General features: G+C 38.1%; 1 protein-coding gene across 3 annotated transcripts in view; it reads left to right on the top strand.

Annotated features, from left to right (window-relative positions):
* Positions 1-13,494, top strand: part of LOC106155744 (uncharacterized) — a 60,840-nt gene that overhangs the window by 17,745 nt on the left and 29,601 nt on the right. For all 3 annotated transcript variants that reach the window (XM_087003423.1, XM_087003422.1, XM_087003421.1), the window contains exons 3-7: positions 1,000-1,097; positions 1,486-1,631; positions 6,369-6,464; positions 10,636-10,766; positions 12,843-12,951. In XM_087003423.1, the coding sequence (XP_086859549.1) occupies positions 1,000-1,097; positions 1,486-1,631; positions 6,369-6,464; positions 10,636-10,766; positions 12,843-12,951 (580 nt within the window). The remainder of the gene's footprint in view (positions 1-999; positions 1,098-1,485; positions 1,632-6,368; positions 6,465-10,635; positions 10,767-12,842; positions 12,952-13,494) is intronic.

Raw genomic sequence — 13,494 nt, 5'->3', positions numbered from 1 at the left:
CCCAATGCATCTTACATGATATTGCTCTCAAGCCTTGCCCCTTGCCATTCATCTTTGAAGAACCTTCAAATTTGATTTCAATTAAGACTTCATCACAAGCCATCCGTCTCCAGGCTCTGTCAGTCTAGAAAGTGACTGGCTGATATACAATGGGCCAAATTATCTGCCACTCTGCAGTGACGTCTTATTGGCTGCAATGACAGATTAGTTATAATGGCATACATTTGCCATCAAAGTGCAATAACTTTCAGACTTGACTGATACAAGCAGAGAGCTCTCAGCAAGTGAGGGTAATGGACAGCAGCTCCTGTTTTGAAAAATAAATTGGTTATTTCCATTTTATGATGGAGCCCACCCTTATGTTATCCTATTAAAGGAACAAATGGGAATATCTTGTGTTGTGACATAAACTGAGCACTGCGGACCACACAGGGTTCTAGGGAAGAAGTTGTGCTGAATGTGATCAATTCTGCCTATTTTGATAACGTCTGCAGAAATAAATGTGATCAATTTGACCCCTAAGTATCTGTAGTGTTCCCTTTATCAGTTTAATCAGGCCTATTTATCAAGTTCAACAAAACGTTTAAACAACTTTTCCCCACTTCATTAAGACCTGGTTGAGGGGAATGCAAAGTAAACGTGGTTATATTTTCTTACTCTGTGCAAACACAAGTCTGGACAATTATGCAAAGAAAATGGAAGGAAAATATCCATGATTACAAGAACTTGATGGCTATATTTGTAATTTACATACATGTACATTGAGCAGATTGGCATTGTAACAGGGTGTTTTCATTGAAGAAAATTAGCAACTTAAGTGATAAAAACAGTACTTTGGATAAATGTGTCATCTTTAACTTTTGAATGACAAGATTTTACACAGATAATCATATCATTGACACATCTAATCATAGTCCTTTTTGATTTGCTTAAAGCATTTTGTGGATTGTATACCTTTTCCTTCCTCCTGTTGACCACTCTGTTGTATATGTATTCCAGTATGGCCGCCTTGCACCAAGCAGCTCTGGTGGGCAGCAATGAGATCATGAGGCTGCTACTGGACGGAGGAGCTGCTGTGGACATCAAGGATAACAAAGGTACAATACAAGGCAGTTGATATGGTCTGGGAATTGTTTCTGTTAAATTTTTCCTAATTTTCCCACTGGAAATGTCAATGATGTATTAATTTTTTTGTCATGAGTTTTCATTATTTCTAGATATAATTGTTTTGAAGGCAATAAAGGTCTGCATATTGGTAACATGAATATAGTCCAAGTGCTTGTCTGATTTTCAGAGACTTAAAAAAAATTACTATCTGTAGAAAATAATTTTTTTGGTATTGAAAAAATATTTTTTTGATGATTTACCACCTTTTGGTATCAATGTCACAGCAAATATTTCTTTCACAGAAGTAACTTTTTTTGCTGAAAAATGGTTCAGTTTTTGCTAGGCCAAAGATTCAGTGCAGATGTTGTCTATTTGCAGGCATGCGTCCTCTCCACTATGCCTCCTGGCAAGGCAAGGTAGAGCCAGTACAGATTCTGCTCCAGTATGGGGCAAATACCAATGATGCTGCAGAGAATGGGGAATCCCCACTGCATTTAGCTTGCCAGCATGGTCATTATGAAGTGGTGAGTAAAAAAAAAACATAACATACGGACATAAAAAAAAACTTTTAAGTCATATTACATAATAGAAAGCACCAGGTTGGCACTTCTTGTATCTGTTGTAAACATGCATACATCTTTTGAAAACAGATTCACATTTAGGGTGACAGGGATTTATGCCTAAGTCTTGTAAATGACATGCTTTTCAACTATTTTGTCTGGGTTGTTGGCTTTGTAAGGTTTTTTAGATAAGGGCATAGATCTCAGATTTCTATATGTAATAGAATAAATGAAAAAGTTTGGGCTCATTTACGTAATTGGAAAATGAAAAAGAGGGTGATATGTGGGCTCATTTATAGATTTTTTGAAATTATGAAAAATGAAATGTGCACATGAAAAATGCATCATCATGACTACAGTAGGAACGGAAGCATTCATATTATTCTAGAAGAGAATAGTGGTGAGTGGTGGTGGCACTCCCCTGCAACAAAATGAGGTTGCATTTTTCATGTAAACAGTTCACTTTTCTTCTTTTCTCATTTTTTCTATGAAAATCATGTTAATGAACATGGATATCAATCCCTCTAATGTATTCTGTTACATCTATTCAGATTTTCTGTAGAATCTGGTTTTTCATGCCGGTGAGTTCCATTCAGCTAAATCAGGGTAGGGAATTCCGCCCTGCCTTAATCACCAAGATTAAAATGGCGCAATCACCAATCGCCAATAATTCCTGAATCAGGTTTCACGCAGAATATTAGCCTCAAATAACGCATCACGCTCGAAAAATTAGGCCAATCACGCGGAAAGCAAAAGGTGTTCCCTACCCTCTTAAATCCCAGTCAGATCCCACCTGTGCCTTGGCAGACCATTGTCAGTCCAAGTCCTCCAGTAATGGATCAACTGCTTGCATGCAACAGCGCTTACCACATATTACAAAAATTTCTAGCTGACAGATTTTGTATTTGATGTACACAGACTGTGAGTGTGACAGTGGGGGCCAGTGCAGCTGCCCCCGTGTGGAGGGTAAGGATGTGACCTCTGTCTGTTGTGACGGCGTACCATTTCTCTCTCTCTAAATGTCTACACGCAGTGTCAGGGCGGGTGCTTCCAAGTTGTCAGAGCACTCAAATTTTTGTTTGACTAAAAACTCTGGTCACGAGGTCATTCTTTTGATGGGGAAGGCTTTTATTTATAGCTCTGTTTTGTTATGTAAAACAGTCTGGTTCTCATTGAATTAAAAGAAACCCTGGCATTGGAAATGACTTATTCTGTCTCAGCCATGTGGGTGCCTTATGGATAAATTGATGCTGTGATAAAAGAAAGGGATTGTTTTTACTAATCTTGATCTTTTATTCCTGGATGCAGCATGTGTTTTTAGAGTCTCAGCAAATTGTTTCCTTTGCTTAATGATAAAATTTTATAAATATTTTCACACCATGATGAGGCACATTTTCAAATCAGTTACAAGGGTACCATAGATACGTAGCCTGCAAAATGCCAAAACCATGGACATGCAAGCTGATAGTGAATTCAGGTGTTTTTATTTGGTTTTTGCAGTTTTCTTATGGAACTTAGTGCCATTAGTGATAAAATATTTGTTTTGGTGATAATAAACAGACCTGGGTCCAACTGCTGTTATATATATATATATAAACAAGTGTAGTTTGTTCACTCACACTGGTCTACACGGTACCACATGTTCCCTACTCCTTATTGATACGCATCTTTGAAAATAACTGTGACCAGCATCAGAAGTTTTTAGAGCTGGCCCTGGAAAATTCACCAACTAAGTAGCAAAAGAGATCATGAATTGTATATCTGAAGTCCATTGACATTTTTCTTTGTAGATTAAAAGCAAAATATGAATGATTTTAATAACAGCTGCCACAACACCCTTCCTGAAGTATCTGCAATCAGCTTTCCTTTAATCTTACAGTTGCATCAGGATGAATGAAGTTGTGCTTTTAATGCAATGGCTGTTTGAGTACTTGAATGTCCTAAATTAGGCTGAACCATGTAGACACCCCCTCCTAAGTCAGTTAGACCCTGCTCCAATACCTAGATGGATCTAGCAGGATCAACCCATCTCCTTGGGGTTTCATGCTTAATTGCATTATGCTACAGCAGCCCTAATGTCTGGCATGCCTAATGAAGCTGTTAGGAGATAATTTACTATTGTTTAGCAGCTTCAGTAGGCATGCCAGATATCTAAGCCGCTTAAGCTGATTGCAATTAAGTGAGAATCCCCTCAGAGATAGGTCGATCTTGCTAGATCCATCTAGGTATGGGGATGGGGTCTCAGACTGAGGCAAGTTCACTTCAAAAAAAAGTAAGATAAAACAGGATTGCTTGAACATTAGTCTCCTTGAATGTGTCTTATTGTAATGTCTAACAGCAGCACTGGGTATTTTTTTCTTGGCAGTTTTACTTCGCTGCTCCAACTACTGCTGCTGAAGTGCGTGTGTATTGTCTTGTTTATACATGAGACCATTTCATACATATGTCCAAACCACATTTCTCAAGAATGTGTTGATTCTGTGTGCTCATTGTGGCTTTTTGGTTGAAACAAATAAAACACAAGTTGAACATAAAAAGTTTGTTTTACCCATGGCAGGTCTCTTAATGTTGTTTTCTTTCTCACTGCCTTGGTTCATTGTAGGATAAAATTGCATGTGCCCCCAAACTCAAGTTCAACACATGTCAGACACATGGTGGATAAACCAGTTTAAATTTGAGGGGTTTTTTTTCCTTTCTTTGAAGTTTGTCTTGTCAAGCTCTGTCTTTTATTGTATCATTGCAGTTTTGTGGTTATTTTTCTGTGAAGGACTTCATTCCAAGCCATCTACAGCTTGCTTTAAGATGAGATGTTAAAATGTGGGAACAACTGTCATCATGTCTGCTGTCCTCTCCCCCCCCCCCTTCCCAGACAGGGCTGACGTGTCCCATATGACTCACTCGTCCCCTGTAGACCCTTTTGTATTCACGGCACACTAGCTGGGGTGCCATCTGCACAAGATGGAGATCAAGTTATGGAGCATTACACTCTATTTCTTTTCACTCAGAAAACACTTAAGAGATCTCATTTCAAGGCACAACCTTCACTAGTAAAGCTTCATTCAGATTTTCACTCCACTGTTGTTCACAGAAAGTCATTGACTTGCTTTCTCAGTATGTAGACACCAGTGTGGTCTACCAAGGCTCTATTTCCCTGATTGATCATAAGGTTACTGGGTAGAGAGCTGTCACGGCTCACTTTAAGTAATTGCCTAAATGGAAGCTAGCATGTAATAATGATGTCATGCTTGACTGGTACCTAGTTCTGTCCTGGGGCACCACTCTGGAATCTTTCAGTTCTGTCCTGTCCTAAGGCCCCATTCCCAATGACATTATCGGTCTACGTAGATCAGCCCAACTATGTAGAGACTCTTGCTGAGTGGAATCGGCTGAATTGAGTGACACGCCTCCTCCTGGCTTGAGTAAAATTCAGAAAAGTTGGTGATTATATGGGTATGCTGGAAATAGGTGTTTTATTCAGTTAAATTGATTGCACTAGGCAAGATTACCTGCAAAGTTTGATCAATCTATGTAGACCAATGGTATCTATAGGAATGGGGTCTTAGTCACAGATATATATATATATATATATAACAGGCATCCATCATGTCAACAAGTCATTTGCACTCAGGTACATTAGCCTGGTTGGTTGTATTGGATATACTGTCTAGTGTCATTATAAATAAGGTGATTTATCTCTTAGCTTAGGCATCATAGTGGAAGTAAATCTTGTCTTTTCATGGGGAGGGGGGCATTTAATATTTTTATATTCGGTAGTTTTACTAGAGGCGCTGCACTAAAGTAACCAGTGCAGGGAATAGTCCAGATGACATCATCGAAGAATTTTATGCAAGAGTGGCAAATCACATCTTAATTGCCATCTTGTGCAATATTACAATCTTGTTGGTTGCACTATTTCCAATATATTTATATCTAGTTTTCAACTCTGTCTAAATGTATTTTTCTAATCAAGAATCAAGTTAAGCCGCCCTAAGTCTGTATAGCATGACTGATCTCAGAAGATGGCTTTCAATTAAAATAAGGTCACCATTGGGAGCAAATCTAATATCCTTGTCATAAGAGTTGTCTGCTTATGGCGAGGAAATTAGAATTGTATGGCACTGTGAGATGGGTCGTTCTGTGTTTGGTTGAGTCGAGTGGAAACACGACTTTCAATGTAACCAGTCAGTCAGGCTGTATTAACAAGGACTGTGACACATCCTTCCAACCCGGGTGCTCTCTCTCTATTGACAACACTGAATACAACACAGACAGTGGAGACAACAGTGAGCTTGTTAGGGGCCATTAGTCCTGGTAACCCAACCTCTCACAGCAGACCCTGAATATGAATCAAAATATTCTTACTGTCCTTGCTGTGCTGTCATTTGATTCCATTCCTAATTGTTTTGGCTTTGTTTGAGAACATTTCAAATTCCTACCACCAACTCAAGGCTGTCATTTGTTACTCCAGGTTGAATTTAGTGCTCTTGATCTAATATCTCCTTTCTTAACCTTCAGTGTCATTGGATACCTCTTTTGAAAATAGCATAATTTTGTATGGTTGACTTATCATGGACCCTGTCAAAGAAACCCAAATTTTTGTAACACAAATATGCCAAAATAGGGATTGTCATAGTAAATATCTATCCATGTAAACATTAAACATCCATTTAATTATAAGTTTTATTCCTTCTTCCTCTGCAGGTGAATCTCCTGTTGCAGCACCATGCTGATCCCACACTGAGGAACAAGGAGCACAAGACCCCCCTGGACCTGGCTTGTGAATTTGGCAGATATCGGGTAAGGTTTCTCATTATTCCATACACATTATATGGATGAATCTAACAAGTTCTAAAATTTGCCTGTCTAATTAGTAATAATGGTGTTGTAGGAAGAAAAAAATGTACAAGTTGGGTAAAATGCATTGTGGCAAGCACAGTTGCCTGGAGGTGTGCCTATTCACCTGATTTACATTAATGAACCTTACAAGAGAGATGCATTTCCTGATTGCTAGGATATTGATTGTGCTTGGGTTGAAATAGAAAGTCAATGGAGTGAAAGTAGAAGGAGAAGTTACAGTATGATACAGTGGTCACTTGGCACCTTATATTTATAAAGAGTGCTGTCTACAGTTTGGCTGATGTATTTCCTTCAGCATCAACCTTATTTGTAGTTCAAAATAATTTTCCTGGAGCAAGTTGAGTTTTGTGGGGGAACAAGTTAGTAGATTGGGTGTGTGGTCCTGTCATGTACAATGTACTTAGAACCAGAGGTCCTCCTGTCTCCCGGTTCCCTACCACACTACATTGGCACCTAGTGTTGACACAATATGTCATGTCAGTGTGTCATGTTGTGCACAGATATTGGAGAGAGAGAGAGCACATCTTGTATATCATACTTCATGACAGACATGGCATGGCAAGACTGCCTTTTACTGGTAGCTTGTCAGCAGGCTTACACTAACCTAGCCCAAGCAGAACTTGTTTAGATTAGCAAAATCATCGAGTCATCAACTTCTCTTCTCCTCATCAATAAGACACAGGTTGCCTTTTCATTTGGCCATATCACTTCTTGCTGAGTAACATACATCTGTGATCTGAGGTTGTGAAGAGTACACACAATACAATGGTAAGAAATGTAACTTGCATAACTTCACCTCCAGGGGGAGCTGCAGGAATTTTGATGCTGTTTGGTTTGTGAGATCTTACAAAAACACAGAGGTGAATGAGATCTTACAAAAACACAGAGGTGAATACCAGTTAGTTAAATTACCAAATTATAGAGATGGATAGGATTTACCTTGTATTTGTAATTGTTCAGGTAATGGTGGTAATCTGATGGTTATATCACTTCAAAGCTAACAGGGGTATGGGAAGGTGGGAGACTCCTGAGCCATCTGTGAAAAATAATAATACTAATTGGATAATATCCAACCTTACTGAACAGCATATCAGAACATAAGCCCACTTTTGAAGTTCACAAATCTGTTGTGGAATACGTTTTTCAAAACTCATTCTTTACAGAATTTCTAGAAGGCTAAGTGAAGTGTGCTACTCCAGTAACAAAGCCAAAAAAAAAGATCAAAAATAGCATTTTTAACTTGCAATTATAACCTTCAAGGACCCTGTAGCCATAGATCTGAATGAACCAGGGTGAAATAAAAACTGCCTGACATTTGCACAGTGATTAGTGAAGTATTTATCTGTGCTTTTGCTGGTAATAGATATACGGGAGAGGGTGCGAGGCACACCCGATAAGGTGGCCGTAGTTGGTCTGTTCACCAGCACCTCCTCACAGAGGCTGACTTTGATCTCGGTCAAAATAACATACTGAAAACATCTGCCAGAAGTAGAGCTGATAAAAAAAAGTGAGGTCACTGTGAACCACTCTCAAAGTAATTTTCTCAGAAAACGTGGAGTGAAAATCTTAAGATTTTTACTTGCACTTTGCAGTCCTTTAATCTGGGTTGTCCGTTTGATGCCTGGTTTATCACTTTTATTATAATAGCCAAAAAAGGGAGAGTATGTCTTCTGTATAGATTCAGAATGAACTGTAATATCAGCTTCATAGCATGCTTTTATGATTTAAAATACTGAAAATTATTCTGTTAGTGCACGTGTGCATTATATATGACAAGAGACAGGCAGTTTAAAATCACAGCTGTTTTTGATTATGCAAGTTGATGGAATGTGAAATTACTGTTACAAGATAGATATGTATTTATCAATATAATAAATGTTGCACTATACAAAGGTAACAGAAGCAAGGCAACTGTGACTTTTCTGTCAACATACTGATGGGGGATACTAATTGTGAACCACTCATTGTGACTTCACAGTCAAATCGATCTGGTTTTAAGTCAAGTGACAGTGAAACTTACAATGAGAATTTTTTGAAATTCACTAAAAGGCTGACATTGCAGTTTGAAATCTGGTAATTTCATAGCTAAGCCTCCTGCAGATACCGTGTGTTATGTCAAGTTGTGTTTCACGCTGAACTGACTCCTAGATATAACATTGCTAAATATGTAATCACTTACACAGCGTGGTGTAATCAGTGAGACGCAAGAGTAGCTTCCCGCGCCCCAGGAAGGAAATCGGCTGTAAAAAGGAAGAAAAGAGAGAAAAACACTTGGATATAGAGGAGGAGGAGAAAGAAACTGTTTGACAAATGTGAAATCTCTTATGGACTGAGAAGATTTCTGTTATTTGCCACATTTCAGTATAAATAAAACATACCTTCAGGGGTCAAAATAGTGCAGTATTGGTATATAAGTGGAATAGCCTTTTGTAGAATAAATTCTTTGCAAAGATGTTATCCCACATACTTGACTGTCACAGTTGTTGTCTAATTATTGGGTGTGGAGTGATGTTTTCAAGGCTTCTCAATGAAGGGTTATAGGTCTGCGGCAGCTGAGTTGATTAAAAACCATTTTTAATGAATTTCTCCATTTAATCAAGGGTGACAGTAAAAGTGATTTTAAAGAGCTGAAAAAAAACTAGATAACATTAAATGTTGGTGGCACCGTGGTAGTTATATTGGCAGTATTTGGGTCCATAGGCTATAATTGGGTGTTGGAGTGAGAAAGATGTACTTGTTCATGTATTACTTTTTATTTGACAGCCAACAGACAATCTCGAAATGTTAACAACTTCACCCCAGTAAAAAACAGAAATCCAAGGTTATTTTAGACATTTAGTACATGATTAATATTTTTTCTGCTGTAATGTCAGGACACAGGTTCAACATTAGATTAACGTCATGGGGAAATGGTATGCTAGACCATTATTTCCATATAATTGCTATTTGCGTGAAAAATTATGTGGATAGATCAAAAATGATTTGTTGTGAAACTCGCCATTATCCTCATTTTGGTGTTAATTTTTAGTTCTGCACTTTCAAGATCATTTATTGGGAGCCCACATTTCTTATAATAAGACAGTATTGAACTGTTCACAGCCAAATGTGGCACTTTACCCCTGGCAGGAACAGACACAGGGTTGCCATCTGAAGGATATATTAATGAATATGAACACATGTTGGATATCAGAATGACCTTTGATAGAATGGATTTACTGATGTATATATCAGTCAGATAAAAGTCTTCTCACAGGAAGGAAAGCAAGCATGCTATCTTATTATATCTGTGTGTGAATTCAGCTCATGAGAATGGTCACACATGAAGTTCATGAGAACACCACCAGGGGACATGTAGAGGGTGATTGTGTTCAGCAAGCCCTGAGCTCACCTACTGCAATGAGCTGGAAATAAAGGAGCTGTATCCTATCTAATGCACTGGGCAGTTACCACAGGAACTCTCTGGCTCTCCCTTGTTGTGTTTGTGTGTTTTTACTCTAATTTTTGATGAGAGAAAAATTGAGAATCAAGTAACATATGTACAGTGAATTAATTTGGGCTTAAGTATGTCCAGTAATTTGCAGTTCAGGAACTCTTTTGACCGATGAATTGTTACACACTTAATTTAATCTTTGATAAACTTTTCAAGGAAAAAAAGGAATAAATGAAAAAAATGAATGGGAAATTAAACAGTGCGGAATGTGGACTGATTCCATATCCTTCTTTTTTTATAAAGGTTTGATTTATTACATGCTTTATGAAGTACTTCTGCTGGGGGATTAGGATCAGAGGCTTTTTTATATTTTATGTAGGAAGTTTGAGTGCATTGGCTATGGTTTTGAGGACATATAATGGCATATGACATTTGCATGGTTAGTGTTAGCAACATAAGAGGAAACAATATGTAATTTTCTTCCTGCATGCTGTTTTGTCTCTGAAGCAAGTCACTTACTGCTGAGACAGGCAAAGTATTGTTCTTGGCAGACTTTACTGTTGCATATTACAGTTTTTTAAAATAAGGTCTCCTTAAGGATAAAAAATATATTGTTTATGTATTCACATGAAGGGTACAAATACTATCTTTAATAACTGTTGTGATATTTGTGTGTTCCAGGTAGCAGAGCTGCTGATAGACAGTAACCTGTGTAATTGCCTGCTGATGGAGACTCCTGAAGACATGCTGGACAATACGCGGACTACAGGACTCCATCTGGCCGCTAAAAACGGGCATGGAGACATCATTAGGTAAGCAGAAGGTGCCCGTGTTAGCACCAAAGTAACCATTGTGTCGCATGGGAAGTCATAAATTTCATTGGTGTGGAGGTCAAAGAAACTGTTAACTGGAGAATGATTAATGGCTCCGTGAACTATACACCCAGTCATGTGAAAAGGAACAAACAATTGAAGATCTAAAAAAACTGAAGGTAGGTGGCTGTGATTTTGATCTGTGTGGACCTTTTTGTATGTAAATAAGGTTACCAGACACTGACTTGTTGGACTGGACTGGACTAGAGTGGACAAAAGGTGGAGCCACAGGTATTTCTGCTATTGACTAGTTTATTTTCACAGGTGATAGAAACCAGGGATATTTGTCTATTGGAGGAGGGCTGCAGGTATTCCTCATAAAAAAAGTCGGCTTCTGTTTGGGATCAATTGAAGCAAATATACTGTCTATTTTTACAAGTGATCTGAAGTACAAATTTGGTTTTCTTGTTCTTTAGTCGAGCAGACTGGAAGTCTGTCTACCTGTCTGTCTGTCTGTTGGTATGGTTTGTTGTCCATTTATCTGTCCTTATGTAAACAGGTATCATGGAATCTAGAAACTGCTTACAGTGTTAAATCATAGATTTGTGTTAGTTATTTGGCATTGCCTTTCAAAGAAACATCTGTCTGGAGGGTACATTCCAGTCTGAGTTAATTGATTCCTCCGATTCCAAGATTTGGTTTGTTTTTTTCTGTGTCCATGCACTATGTTGGCTCTCATTTGAAGATATAAAGAATGTGAGAAGGCTACTTGATAAGTTGTCAAACTTAAAGGATTGTCAAATTCTTGCAAAATTTAAAAGATGATAAGCAGCATATAGTGTACTTATGTACTTACATGGTAAAACAACATTTTGTATTTCTTGTGTGACATATATGCAGTATTCAAAAACAGGCAAATATGGATAACTTTCCTTTAAAGTCCACATTGCAGTAAACCAGTTATAAGTTCTTCTCTGTTAAAGGTGAACATGAATATTGTACCCCCTTAGGTAACAAGAATATATGCCATCACTCTTTGGTCTGTGAATGGCTTCATCTTTGCCAATGAGAAGTCATGCTCTGGGTACAAAAGATGTGCACTGTTCTAGCCTCAAACCTTTTTTATCATAGCAGCACAGAGGGCCTCCTCCTCATTCACAGGTAAAAGGTTGAAAGGTGAGTTTTATAGAGAGAAAGTTAAAAATAACTGATATATTACGGCAGTTAAGTTGGCCTGTCCCTTGTTAAGCTGCCTGTGGTGTATAGATATGGGTGCCTTCACCTGAGCTTCTTCTGGACTCGCATCTGGGGTAAGTACCCCGTCCGTGCCATAGAAACCACTCTGCCTGACCACCTGGACGTTAAGGAGGAATTTATATTCCAGGAACCGAGATAAAAACAAGTGTTTGTGAATTTGAAAGCTGGCCTACCAGGTACTGCTGTAATTTTGGAAGAAGCAGTGGGCTATGAAAGCATTAGGCCCATGTGTGGGAAGTTGATAGCAGTTATATGTCCAATACTGTTGGGAGTAATTGTGTAAAAAGCTTTCATGTTTTGTACCTGTTATAATACCATATTCCTTATCATTTCACTCCACTCATCACAAGAGACCCAAGTTACCCACTGTGCATTTATCAGAGAAGTTGGAATATTGTCAGAGTATCTCAGTCTGTCTTCCCCTGATTGCTTATTGTATACAGAGAATGAAGATGTTTATTGGAGGTGTGCTTTAGTTGCGTAATAAAATTCTGTGTCATCTCAGAGATGATTGTTCCTGAACAACTGTGTTGTTTCCACACTAAACAAGACACCTGTAGTGACAATACCACATTGTGGACCACTCCATGTGATCAGGTGGACCATCAGAAATGTGTTCTTACGTGAAGTGGAGGGAATTTTGTTTTCATTTTCAGCACACTTCATAACGTTCAATGAAAGAACCAGGGGGAAGTGTTACGCACCTTGGTATGTTGTATACAAAGCTGCATATCTGTAGTTTGACAACAGAGCTGCTGAATGCAACTTGTGTAACAGGAGAGATGGTAACTTGTCTACTATTGTGTTGGTATTTTCCAGACTCCTCCTTCAAGCTGGGGTGGATATTAACAGACAGACCCTACAAGGGACTTGTCTACATGAGGCTGCATTGTACGGGAAGATAGAAGTTGTGAAACTGCTGCTAGATGTAAGTACAAGCTTTTTAGTTTTCTACAAAGAGAGCATTTCATTGTTGTTTAAATATTATTGTGTTTTGTCATGCAAAATGTGTAGATGTGGTAAACCTATTGTATATAAACATGAACTGTATGATTTTACTGGAAAAATATTTGTTTTGTTGTCATACAAATTGCATTTCGTAATATCTTGAATTTATGAATTAAGGTGATAAGGTACAACTGGGCACAATCAACAAGATTAGATATAGAAAATACATGGTCTAGTAGTTTTAGTAAACAAGTGTTTTTCTAATTTTTATTTTATTATTTTTTTAGACAGTTTTGATTGAAGTTTCTGGTAGTTATTGCTACAAATGTCAGTCCTTTCCTGGTAAACACTTGTTCTCACTGTGAAAGTTAATAACTTATGTTTCCCTCATATCCATGAGGTGAAGGCAAGGGCTCCTGTGTCAGAAGTGATTTTGTCCTACATGTGAACAACCTGCCAATGTACAGGTATACATGCCATGTGGACAAAATCTAGTTTGCATCAAGCAGTGTTTTACTTATGA

This window comes from Lingula anatina, chromosome 2 (assembly GCF_051362555.1).
Source record: "Lingula anatina isolate TDL-2025a chromosome 2, LinAna3.0, whole genome shotgun sequence".
In the NCBI taxonomy this organism is placed as follows: domain Eukaryota; kingdom Metazoa; phylum Brachiopoda; class Lingulata; order Lingulida; family Lingulidae; genus Lingula; species Lingula anatina.
This window is presented reverse-complemented; position numbering and strand designations above follow the sequence as displayed.